The sequence below is a fragment of the Scardinius erythrophthalmus genome (assembly GCF_964197995.2).
Source record: "Scardinius erythrophthalmus genome assembly, chromosome: 12".
Classification (NCBI taxonomy): domain Eukaryota; kingdom Metazoa; phylum Chordata; class Actinopteri; order Cypriniformes; family Leuciscidae; genus Scardinius; species Scardinius erythrophthalmus.
The window spans coordinates 13,221,842-13,234,902 of record NC_138232.1 but is presented as its reverse complement, the minus strand read 5'-3'; the positions used below and the strand labels follow the sequence as shown (position 1 = coordinate 13,234,902).

At 36.6% G+C, this 13,061-nt stretch overlaps 2 protein-coding genes across 3 annotated transcripts; both read left to right on the top strand.

Moving 5' to 3' along the window:
• The first annotated feature begins 1,500 nt into the window (after nucleotides 1-1,500).
• zranb2 (zinc finger, RAN-binding domain containing 2) lies at nucleotides 1,501-8,863 on the top strand. Of its 2 annotated transcripts, XM_081380284.1 has the most exons (10): nucleotides 1,501-2,073; nucleotides 2,610-2,662; nucleotides 3,585-3,693; nucleotides 5,611-5,693; nucleotides 5,807-5,883; nucleotides 5,998-6,144; nucleotides 6,377-6,525; nucleotides 7,024-7,089; nucleotides 7,550-7,702; nucleotides 7,902-8,863. In XM_081380284.1, the coding sequence occupies exons 1-10, from the start codon at nucleotides 2,018-2,020 to the stop codon at nucleotides 7,954-7,956; spliced, it is 948 nt and encodes a 315-aa protein (XP_081236410.1). In that variant the 5' UTR covers nucleotides 1,501-2,017; the 3' UTR covers nucleotides 7,957-8,863. The 2 variants fall into 2 exon arrangements, with proteins under 2 accessions (XP_081236410.1, XP_081236409.1); XM_081380283.1 differs by having other exon boundaries at nucleotides 7,550-7,921.
• On the top strand, nucleotides 8,847-12,764 carry ptger3 (prostaglandin E receptor 3 (subtype EP3)). Its single transcript, XM_081380282.1, has 2 exons — nucleotides 8,847-10,647; nucleotides 11,736-12,764. The coding sequence occupies exons 1-2, from the start codon at nucleotides 9,793-9,795 to the stop codon at nucleotides 12,090-12,092; spliced, it is 1,212 nt and encodes a 403-aa protein (XP_081236408.1). The 5' UTR covers nucleotides 8,847-9,792; the 3' UTR covers nucleotides 12,093-12,764.
• The last annotated feature ends 297 nt before the right edge of the window (nucleotides 12,765-13,061 follow it).

Here is a 13,061-nt window from a genome sequence, read left to right as displayed (position 1 = left end):
TCCTATCTAAGTCCCTGCAGGACTGAGAACTCGCAGTGGGAGGAATGTCTCAGCTCCATCTGGCCCAGCAACGCGTGTGCCTTCATGCCGAACCGAACCAAGGTCTGCAAAATGTTGGCACAACGTGTGAGGCATTGCATAAGGATAACATTTGAAAGGAAAGATTCAGAGATATGTCACCATATGTCTGTGGAAATCTGCATGTTCCTCACATATGGCAATGGCATGTAGGTCTGTGATTTTTACTCTTTTCTGTGATGCATGTGTAAATGTTAGCATGGGAACAAGCCTGTAGTGAGCACAGACATTGCTGCCAAATGTAGCCTAGCAGGCTGTTGTGTGGTGAACACAATCTGCCATCTAGTGGACACATTTAAAGCACAAGTGCGAAAGTTCAAACAAATAGATATAAAATATAATCCGAATATTTTATAAACTTATACCTTTGAATTTTGTAGATTGGGAATATATATATATATATATATATATATATATATATATATATATATATATATATATATATATATATATATATATATATATATATATATATATATATATATATATATATATATATATATATATATATATATATTATTATTATTATTATTATGCATTTGTTGTATCTGGTGAATGCAGGTAAAGTGGGCCGATTTTTTTATTACTACTTTTGTTAACTTTAAGGTCCAGGTACAGTTATAACGCGTTATTTGCAAGGTATAATAATTAAAACTTTTTGAGATCATGCACTCGAGACAAATTTCTTTTCAGGTAAAGTGGGAAATCCCTGATTTATCAAAAAAGAATCCTGTGTCTTAATAAAAAATAAATAAATAAAAATTGTATTAAAAAAATAAAACAATATTTATTAACACATTATCAAACATACACATTCAACAACATATTTAACAAACCCAAAAGCAATTCATCAGTAATTCCTCAATACATGTGTAAAATTCAAAACAACTGTGTACAATAGATAGATAGATAGATAGATAGATAGATAGATAGATAGATAGATAGATAGATAGATAGATAGACAGACAGACAGACAGACAGACAGACAGACAGACAGACAGACAGACAGACAGACAGACAGACAGACAGATAGACAGATAGATAGATAGACAGACAGATAGATAGATAGATAGATAGATAGATAGATAGATAGATAGATAGATAGATAGATAGATAGATAGATAGATAGATAGATAGATAGATAGATAGATAGATAGATAGATAGATAGATAGATAGATAGATAGATAGATAGATAGATAGATAGATAGATAGATAGATAGATAGATAGATAGATAGATAGATAGATAGATAGGGTAACTTTTTCTGGCAGCTAATGATGTCAATAAAGTTTACTGAATTCATCGAATAAGTGTTGAATTTGCATTTTTTGCTGTTTGTTATTATATTTTTATTGTATTGTTATTTATGAAACTCTCTACAAAAATAAATGGCTAATATGAAATCATGAAAATGATTCATGCAGGGAATTAAAACTAAATGTGCAGTGTCTATTTTTTGGCAATCAGGAGTAGGCCTCTCATCTGTTTGATCTGTCTCACGTTGGCTAGTTTAGACAAATGCGTTTCTTTTAGAAATAGATCGAAGTTCATAGCACGTATGTAAGTGCGTAAGGTTGTGCTGTTGCATGTGAAGTTTGTGGCTGTGGTTCAAAACCTAGCAAGTCGCCTACGAAGGCAGCGTCCTTTGGTGTCTGGAATCCGCCTGTCGTGTCCTATTTTTTAGTCTATGGTCGTGTCCAAAATTTGCGAAGGGAAGCAGCCAATTATATTTGAGACGCAACCCATGTGTGTCTTTCGGTGTAGCAGCAAACGAATTCTCGCATAATATACGCTCTTTCACACTCTGAATCTGAGAAGTGTTGGTTTTGCCGTACGTTTAATGTTGAAACTCGGTAGTTTTGGTGTATTAAACATATCGATTCTCATAAGGTGTTCATTTCTTTGAAGCATTGTGGCGGGGGCAACTGAGAGGACGAACATGTCCGGGAAGAGTTTTCGCGTTAGCGACGGGGACTGGATATGTCCCGATAAAAAGTAAGACTTGATGCATAGTGGTTTATTAAAAAGCCTAATGATGAATATGTTTGCAGTTCTTTAAAGCCAAAACTTGTGCGAAATTAATGTTGGACGAGGGAAGCCCACATGCTACTGTTAGCATAGCTTCTGTTAGCTTTAGCGCGCGTTTGTAGTGTGTGAATGGGCCTGTAAACGCCATTAAAAGCGTAATTTCACAAATGTAAATGGTAAACTAATTTCTTTCCTCTAAAACACTGGTAATCAAATGGTTATTTAGCGTTGCACACTCAAAATTCTTTGGTAAACATTAACAATTAGCTAGTCAGATATGTGCGCAAGTCTGCTTACTAACTGCCATTATATCGTCTTCATTAAAAAATGCAGTGCCATTGGGCTAATTAACTTAAATAAATAAATCTGTGTGCACCACTGGAGCGTCTCACTATTGTTTGAAAGTGTTAGTGAGGTAGCCTGTTCATTGTGTGTATGAATGTTGATTGGTGTTTATAATGTATTCTTGAGACCTAACCAGTTTTATCTTTGTAACATCTAAGGTGTGGAAATGTAAACTTTGCTAGAAGAACGAGCTGTAACAGATGTGGCAGGGGTAAGTGAATTATACTATCGTGTGTATAGTCATTACGTTTTGTATTTAGACGTGTGTCTAAATGTGTCCAATACATTGTGTTGTAATGCTTAAAGTTCTTTCCTAAAGGGGTAACGTTAGGTCTCCCAAAAATTATGTCACCCTCATGTTGTTCCAAATCCATAAGACTTCTGTTCATCTTCGAAACACAAATTAACTTCTTTTTAAGGAAGTCTGAGAGACTTTTGTTCCTACATTTAAAGTCTGTTCAGCCTAAACTCTGACGGTTCAACGAATTCATAAAGAGATTGCACAAAAGGAATCCAAATTCAATGTTTATCTGGTTTACTAAAAGTCTTAAAGGAATAGTTCACTTAACAATAAAAATTGTCATCATTTACTCACCCTCAAGTTATTTCAAACCTGTATGAATTTCTTCCTTCTGCTGAACACAAAAGAAGATATTTTGAAGAATGTCGATAACCAAACAGTTGTTTCACCCCTCTGACTTCCATAGTATTTTTATCCTACTATGTAAGTCAATGGGACCCATCAACTGTCTGGTTACCGACATTCTTCAAAATATCTTCTTTTGTGTTCAGCAGAAGGAAGAAATTCATACAGGTTTAAAAAGACATGAGGGTGTGTCAACGATGACAGATTTTTCATTTTTTAAATGAGCTATTCCTTTAATAAAATTTCTTTGTCATTTATTTTTCATTTATCTCCTTATAAACGTTTTGAATTGTCAGAGTTTGGGTTGAATAGACTTTTTAATGGAGGGACGAATCTCTTTGATTTCATTAAACATGTCTTAATTTGTGTTTCGATAATGAATGAAAGACTTGATTTGACATAAGAGAGTAAAAGAATTTTCACTTTTGAGTGAACTATCCCTTTAACATGATTAGTTTAAACTAATTAGTCAATGCTCTTTAAACAGAAAAGACAACTGAAGCAAAGATGATGAAAGCAGGGGGGACAGAGATTGGAAAGACCCTCGCTGAGAAGAGCAGAGGTCTCTTCAGTGCAAACGACTGGCAGTGCAAAACGTGGGTATTGCTATAAAATGATACTTCCAATGTGTATATTTGATGTGATAGTAAAGTAAACCATTACTTCCAACTCCTTCATATTTTACTTCTCATTTGAACCACACACTGTTCAATCTGCTTAATGAAGCAGAATAAATGTACACAGTGTAATGATATCTTGTCAGTTCACTTGAAAATGTTGAAGTAAAAAATTATATGTAATTTTTGTATCCCTCAAAAAAGCTTTTTGTGTAATGCTGCTCCGGTTTTATCCTGTTTTTTTTTTGTATTGAAGGTGTGGATGGGCAGTTCTAGTCCTGAAAGGCCGTTGTTCCGTGGACTTAGGCTCAATCAAACTAAACCAAACACTCCTATGAAATTCAAAACAAATGCTGCCTTCAAGTGCACCTTGGAAACTCGTACTTCCGAGTCGAGCGTCATTCATTCAATTTGGAAACAACATGGAAATAGCCTAAACAAAATAATTATATTCTGGACAATAAACCCAAATAACTGTATCTGAGTTTAAAATAAAAATATTCATTTTTTTTTTTTGTCATTTAATTATTCATTGGCATCACAACAAAAAATGTTGTTACATAAAGCATACTGTGAAAGTTTAGTGATTAACTTTAAACCATTTTCTACAGACTTGCTTTCAGCTCACGGGTCTCTATAGATTACAGATGTGTATATTTTACGTTATTGATCAGTGTTTCTGCCATATGCTCATAAAAGTCACAAAGACCCTGTTTACGCCTGGTATTAAGATGCATTTTGGTCACTCAGATCACAAGTGGAGGACTCTAAATACAGGTGTAAAGGGGGTGTAAAAGTAGACGGACTTTCATAGTGTAAACACTCACGTGGTCGAATGCGTTCGAACAGCCTCAAAAGACGACCTTCTCTCTGCCTACTGACCTAATGTGTAAACATTATGGGAAGCGCCCTAGCCAGAGGGGATTTAAACTTTAGCCCTTTTCGCACTGGATTAGTATTCTCTGGGGACCTTGTGTGAATTAGAAATTACCCACCCATATCTGAATTTCGTGTGGCGCATTCGCACAGGATAAGCAAAGCCTGTGATTTTACTCGAATTTACTGACTTATCCCCCCGGATGTGATGTCAATAGGCTATTGCTTGGAAATGTCTTGTCGTTATAGGTCTAGCTTTATGATGTATCATAAACAGAATAATGTTCCTCACCGCATGCTGCTATACATGTCATACATGTCATCCATCTAATCATTCTTTTTGTTTTTGCTCTTCTGATGATTTTCAGCCTTCTCTTTCTGCAAATTGTATAGTTGTGGTGTAGCGATATGACCCAGCACCCAAAATACTATCAAAACACTCCACCACAGCCTCCATTCTTCGCGAAAGATGGATAAAAAGGCGTACAGGGAACAAAAACCTTGAAAAAATGATAAACGACCCCGCCAAATTACAGACATGGCCGATTCGCACGGGAAAAGAAAACCTCCGCAATTATTACGAATGACTAGAGGTCACCAGGTAATACTAATCCAGTGCAAATAGGGCTTAAGTCGGCTGAAGACCCAAGTTTGGTTTGAAGATGAAAAATGAACCCAGCACAATGTTCTCTCACCATTCCTGATTTCTTACACACGCACGGCCTTGTGGCTTTCAGAACAGAAACTAAAGGATCACTACTTGTGATCCGATTGACTAAAACGCATCTTAATACCAGGTGTAAACAGGGCCAAAGTTTTCAGTATTATTTGAAAATCACTGGCAGGTGTGTTTGATTTGGCATGGAGCTAAACTCTGCACTGCAGGACAGTGGCCCTCCAGGACCAGAAATCGCTGGTTTATATTCCCAAATCCAACCCATATTGGACTATAAGCTATCTGTGAATTGCTAATTCACCAGTTGTTCATTTCTAAACTTGTTCTTGTTTGTTTAAATCTAGGTGTGGCAATGTAAACTGGGCCAGAAGATCAGAGTGCAACATGTGTAACACTCCTAAATATGCCAAACTGGAGGAAAGGACAGGTATGCTCTGTCTGTTCAAAATAGAATGCTAGTGTAATTTTTTGCATATTGACGGAATTTTTTTGCCATCATTTTTGGTTAATGCCATATGCTTCATGCATGTCTCTTAACAGGATACGGTGGAGGATTCAACGAGAGAGAGAACTTAGTCTACAATGAGCGAGAGGAGTCTGATGGCGAGTACGATGAGGTCAGTAGGGATTTTTATTTTTCAGTCTACAGAGATGAGTAGTTCTTGTTATTAATTAAGAACAGATTTATGTAATTTTTCGTCATTTAATTATTTTGTCTGTCTTCTGGACAGTTTGGGCGCATAAAAAAGAAGTATCGTGGGAAAAGTAAGAAGGACACTGAAAAGAAAGAGGAACCAAAAAAAGAAGATAAAAAAGATGATGGTGACGATGATGAGGAAGACGAAGATGAAGGAGATCTTTCAAAATACAAACTTGATGTAAGTGATTTATTTTCTGCAGTTCTGTGTTAGTGGTCTTATACTTTTATTTTGAATAGCTATATTGACCACACTATCAAATGATTTACTTGTAAAGGTACCGCAGTCATACAGATAGGATTTGAATAACAAACTGTAATAGGCTGCAGTGTGAACAAATCCTTGGATCTTTAGCAGATATATGAAACTGCTGTCACAGTTTTTGATGTGCTTTTAATTTTTACACTATTAGGATGATGACGACGATGATGATGAAGAAGAAGAAGATGCTGATTTGTCCAAGTACGATTTGGATGCTAGTGATGAGAAGAAAGGGAGTCCCTCGGGCTCCTCGCGCTCATCTTCTCGCTCGTCCAGTTCAAGTTCCCGGTCTAGGTCCAGGTAAAAGGGTACAGGTCAAGGGTAACTCCAGGCAAATGTCAGTATCAGCTCAAATCTTTATTCAAATCTTATCGTATTAATCTGTTTTAATGTTTAATTTCTTTTTCTTTCCTTTTTGCTTCCTTTTAGTATTTGTAAAAAATATATTTTGTCTTTTTCAACTGCATTTTTGATTCTGACATAAAACTTGATGCTATTTGACGAAAACAATCATGTAAATTCAATGCTCTACAATTTGAAGTAATTCATGGCATTAACACAACTTGAAAAGGGTTTAAAGATTGAACAGAATGTCTTTATGCACAAAAAGACCTTTTATGCAAACCTCTATGATGATTAAGTAGATATTTTGTCTGAAAAATGTCAAAGCTGATCTTTCCTTTTTTTAAACACTTGTCATTTGATAGTGACTGTTCTTGGGTTTTCATCAGAATATCTTTAACTTTCAGAAAAATTGGAAATTTGTGGTGTGTTTTTGTTGATGCCCGTGTTTTGCAGATCCCGGTCCAGGAGCTCATCCAGTTCCCGATCTCGATCTCGCTCTCGCTCCAGGTCCAAATCCAGGTGAATGAGGTCACATGCACTCTCCAGGAGAGAGAGTGTGTGTATGAATAGCCAGTGGCTGTAGTGAACTTAAACAGAAGTCGACTTTTGATCTCTCTTAATAAGATGAGGGAGCTGTGGGGAGCAGTGAAATGAAATGTAGCTTCTTTGGGAATTTTTGCACAGGATTTTTTGACTTTTTGTTCAATTTATCTGATTACACTGTGACATCTGACAGGCAATTAGAGCTTCAAGTTGTTCTGAAACGCTTGATGGGTTCTGCTTTGTTCTTTTGAAAAGTTCAGCTGGTCAGGCCTGCAGCTTTGGTCTTTTTCAGAAGTTGTAGTATTTACTGTAGTATTTAGAGGGCTGCGGATGGATGTTTTCCTCCCATTTCAGCCTCTTTGGTAGTGTTATTATAGTAATCTGTATAGCGATATTTGTTGACCTCATGTGAATGCTTATTTATCCCCTTTGAAAGATCCAGCTCCAGATCAGGAAAGGGCTCTGCTTCCTCAAAGAAGAGGTCTCGTTCCCCTTCATCATCTCCTGAGGGAGGTCAGAAGAGGAGTCGCTCCAGGTCCTCCTCTGGTGGCCGCAAAAAAAGACGCTCACGATCGCACTCGTCTGAAAGGTTTGGTGTAACACATGGTGTCCTGGATACCAGGCGTCCTTCTGCATTATACACAGGGCTCAGTGCTAATACAGTACATGATTGAAACGAATGTGCTTTTCTCTGTACAAAACTTTATTCTTTGTTTTGATATCTAGAGCCAAATCACTTAATCAGTCATGGTCCTTCTCCTTGTCTCTTTCTTTCTACCTCTCTTTAGGCGCAGAGACTCATCTGGATCGTCCCACTCTGGCTCAAGCTCAAAACAGAAATGATTAGCAAAAGAAACAGATCTTTCTAAAACTGCATGTTGTTTTTTCCTACTCCAGTTTTGTTTTGTTTTTTTGTGCTATTGCAACTACCCAACTGTTTGAGTTCACATTGATTTCCATGGAAAAAAAAAAATCTTGCGCACGTTCACATAACCTCTTCTCAAAAAACATCTGGGTTTTGTTTGGTTTGTTTTTTTTACATCTAGCCAAATCTTTCAACACGATAACTCAAGGTGTAAAGTCTATAGCGTAAGTGGATTTACAGAGAAACAAGTCTGTGACTGTATAAATGGCACATATCTCCTGGACATCAAATTATGTACATTTATATGGCAGAAGTAGTTTTATCCATCCATTGTCAGATATTACTGCAGTCCAAATAACCAGTTTATTAACAAAAAATTTGTTGACTTAAAAAAAGATACTCAATCAGATGCTGGTTTTGTAGATCTTTTGTGATGTAAAACACTTGTTTAAACATTATTTAATCATGTCAGCAATGCCAGCATCTGAAAGTTAAAAAGTGATTTTCCTCTGAGGCATAACATTGCCTTGTCTAATTGTGTGCGTTAAAGGTAAGTATGTTTTTTATACTTGTAGAGATTTATTTTCTTCTGGTAAGACAGATGAAATGCAAAATTTGTTTGACCTTTTTTTTTTTTTTTTTTGTCTTAATTTTGAGATTCATCACTTGTAGAATTAAGAAACGTTTTAAAGTGCACAAACTCAAATTACTTGTATGGTAAATTACTGGTTATGTTTTTTCTTCCGTGGTAAAATCAAATTTGGAACATGTAATCTGAAATATTCAACCATCCCCACCCCTTCTGACATGAAATATGAAAATGTTTTACTGTTCATTAACATGATTTGACAGTGTAATCAACATGAATAAACACTTGTTAATCTGAATCTCGTTTGCACTGTTTTTGTTTTTCCATGTTTATTGTATTGGGAGATGTGATGAGAATTTTTCTCTCCCAATATGTCTGCCTCCCCCTTATTTAACTTGGAGCATATAGGCTACCACGCTGCTACTCGTGGGAAATTAAGTTTTTCGCTTAATGTCCTTGTCTATTTTATAGAATTTTTTTATTATGAGTCTGTATGAATTATTGTTAACGATCAAAATACACCTACACTGCGTTTGCACATTATAACGACGAGTTGCTGATAATCGTTTCTCGTGCGCTAGATGGCACTTGTTGCGTTCAAACGCATCAGTGAGCTGGTGGTGCAGGGAATGATTATCGAATTAAACATTCAACAGTGAGTTTTTATTCCCGTTTAGGGATTTGCCTATCACCAAAGTTAATTGTATTTTGTTTTTAAAAAATTGAGCGATCGTTAAACCTAAAATCTCCTTGAGAAATTTCAAAGAAGTTCACCCACTGAAAGTTTGGGTAGGCTAATACACATTTTCGCTACAAACGCTTGTTTAACTACATTTTGTCTTTTTTTAAATTCCTTCGGTCATACAGAAACTAATGTGTTCCCTCGGCTTTGGTTGAGGGCCAAATGTACTCTTTTCTGACACACACCGTCACCGAACAGCAGAAAAAATCTTACCGAATTCGCATTTGGTACTGAGCAACACGTGTAGCTTATATAGGCTAGGCTTAACTATATTAAAACAGTATTGTTGAAGTAAATATATTCTTTGTGGAACTTGCACTTCTGTTGTCTTTTTCAGCATATTTTACATTTCCATAAGGGTCCCGCCTCTGTGTTTATAGCGCGCGGAAGGACAGCAGAGCGCACAAAGTGAGACGGACTTCACTGAGCACTCTACCTGTTTCAAAGGGCTATTGTGGCCATGAACACGCTCCCTGAAAAAGGATGCCATCCAAATGTCAGTCTTCAGATGTCTTGCCACAAAACCTGACTGCTGGAACCATGACGTGGGAGAAGAACGTCTCCAAATCTTCGCAGGACAGAACGGGCAACGGCGCCAGCTGTGGCTCGGTGTCCGTGTTTTTCCCCATCGTTATGATGATCACTGGAATGGTCGGAAACTCTCTCGCTATGCTGCTAGTTTCTAGTGCATACAGAAAAAAGGAAAACAAAAGGAAGAAATCCTTTTTGCTTTGCATCGGCTCGTTGGCGTTAACTGATCTTTTCGGCCAACTGCTTACAAGTCCGATTGTCATTTCTGTGTACAGAGCAGATCTGAAATGGAAACGCGTGGACCCATCGGGAACTCTATGCGCCTTCTTCGGGGTGTGCATGACCACTTTTGGCTTATGTCCTCTCTTTTTAGCCAGTGCCATGGCCATTGAAAGGGCCTTGGCCATCACTGCTCCTCACTGGTACTCCCATTACATGAAAACCAGTGTGACCAAGCAGGTTCTGGTCATCATTTGGTGTCTAGTTCTGATCTTTGCCTTATTGCCCATTGCTGGGGTTGGGCAGTACACTTTGCAGTGGCCAGGCTCTTGGTGCTTCATAAGTACAGGTGACAAGGACATAACGGGAAATACGTTTTTTGCCACGACCTTTGCGGTATTGGGGATATTTTCTTTACTGGTTACTTTGTCTTGTAATGTTATGACCATTCGTGCATTGGTTACACGTTGCAAAACGAAGCCAAGCTCGACCCAATCGTCAAAGCAATGGGAAAGGTTAACAACAGAGACTGTTATTCAGTTGATGGGCATTATGTGTGTCCTGTTGACTTGCTGGTCACCTCTACTGGTATGTATCATATCAGCCTTTGCCAGACACACTTACTGTAGATATCAGATGAAAGCTTGCAGTGTCATTCCTGCTCGAACTTTAATGTACCCTGCAATAAAAAGCCTCAATTGATATTGGATAAAACAGAATATATGAATTTCTAGGGTGAACTCCATATTTACTAGTACTGTGCATGTTCACTGTAAAAATATATATATATATGATCAATAAGTTATGACAACATGTTTATACAAGATTCAACTCATTTTTAAAGTCAGTTTAATGTAATTTAAGTTGAGATGACTTAAACATCCAAGTTGATTGTACTTAAAAATTTAAGACAGCAAACATTTTTTACAATGTTGGAGGGCTATCTCCAAGATTATTTGGAGAATTAAGCAATCATTTGATATTAGTTACTGTTTACCCTATGATTTCTATCCAAAGAGTTGCTGTTATGATTTGACATTTTGCAAAAATGTCAGTTTTTCCCAGTTATGTAATTTCATAACTATAGGCCCACACAGAACATGCAAATTCATTTTTTTGTTGAATATGTTATGGCCAATAGCAATAAATTGCAGATATTTAAATTCAATACAATTTTGCCTAAATATATTTTTTTAAGTAACACCCAACACTAACTAGCCATTTTAACAAGACATCACAATGTTATTATATACAGAATTTAGAATTTTGAGATCTAATAAAGATTACATTTAGCACTGTTATTAAATTATAAGTGTTTTTAAATATGAATTAAGTGAGCGTTATTTGACGCCAAAGGTATAAATGTACAATTATGGGAATCAGATTACTGCACAATTAAATATCCAATTTTAGTCAATACATATCCAATATCAACTGATAGCGTTTATTATTTTAAAAAATGACAAATATCCATAAAACAGCATTTCCTGGAATTAAGAGTACTGAACATTTATTGGTACCTAAAACATAAAAAAACATATTTAATGAACAAACCTGCAGAATTACAGAAATCTGCTGAGCAGTCTTTGGAAGTCTATAAGCACAAAGAATTTTTCTTAATTGTTTAAGCATTCATATAATATGCCCATTTTGGCGTGTCTCCTCCCATTCTGCAGGTCCTTATGTTGAAGATGATCTCGACCCACACATCCTCCCATCAGTGCAGTTCTGCTGCTGTTTCTCTCTCACCCCAGGACTTACAGATGGACTGTAATTTCTTTCTCACAGCCATACGTCTGGCCTCGCTCAATCAGATTCTAGATCCATGGGTTTACCTGCTCCTGAGAGAGATTCTCCTGAGGAAGTTCTGCCAGGTGGCCAGCGCAGTATCCAAGTGCTCACTGGATGCGCAGAAGGAAACCCAGAGTCCTCTAGATGCCCTAAATAAAAAGGCCATTCAGAATGATAATGTTCACAAACAGTCCCTGAACATGGGGAACAGTAACCTGAATGGGGGCCAAGAGGAACAGTGACAGTTGTGCAGAAACTGAATAGGAATAAAAACAAGGAATAAAATGACAAATGATCAGAAAAAAATATGAGGTGGAAACTTTCTGTGGATTGGTGCATTGATGTAGGTTGATGTCATCAGCGTTCTACCACGCAAACCCATCACTTTTCTGTGTCACTGTCACTGTCAACACATTTATTTTGTCTCTCAGTGACCTTTGAAGTGAAATGGCAAGACCTTAAAATAATGACATATGCAGGGTTCCCACTGACATAGAAATATCACGCAAAGTAAAACAAAAAAATACACAAGTTAAGATTTTTTTTTTTTTTTTTTTTTTTGGTGTAATAACATTTATGTTCAGCTCGTAATAATTTCATAGAAATTTTTTTTTTAAATAAAAACAATGGAAACAAATTGTTAAAAAGATCTAGGGAACCTGCATACAACCGCAATATTGGCAAATTAGATTTAGTTTGCCGGCTCTCATGGAGACTGTTTATTTTAAACTACATTCAGTACATTATACTTTTATTCACATGCCAAGTGCAAGAAAAAAAAATGAAGGAATATTTCTTGATGCTAATTTATGATATGTAACATTTCAGAGCTGCTTAATTTGCAGTAAAATGCTGAATGGTCTCAAATACCTCCTGCTTTGCATATTTTCACTCATTTTAAAGCCTCTTACAAACACTCTAAACTTTTATCTCGTTTTATTTTGTGCATTTCTCAAGCTCTTTTTGAGGTTGATAGCCATAAACGTGGATATGTTTAATTGAATACCATGCTTGAATTTTTCAGTTGGACTCCTGAGTGAAGTTATAATGCGAATGGCTCTAATTCAATAGTGTGCTGAGATGCTTCTGGCCTTAGAACAGCTTCTTTTCAGTGTTAATTTTAATAGCCAGCCCTCAAGGTGCTGCATCTTTTATGCGCACTATTCTTGATAACATTCGTTGTGATCATAACCAAAGGCCTTTAAAATTCA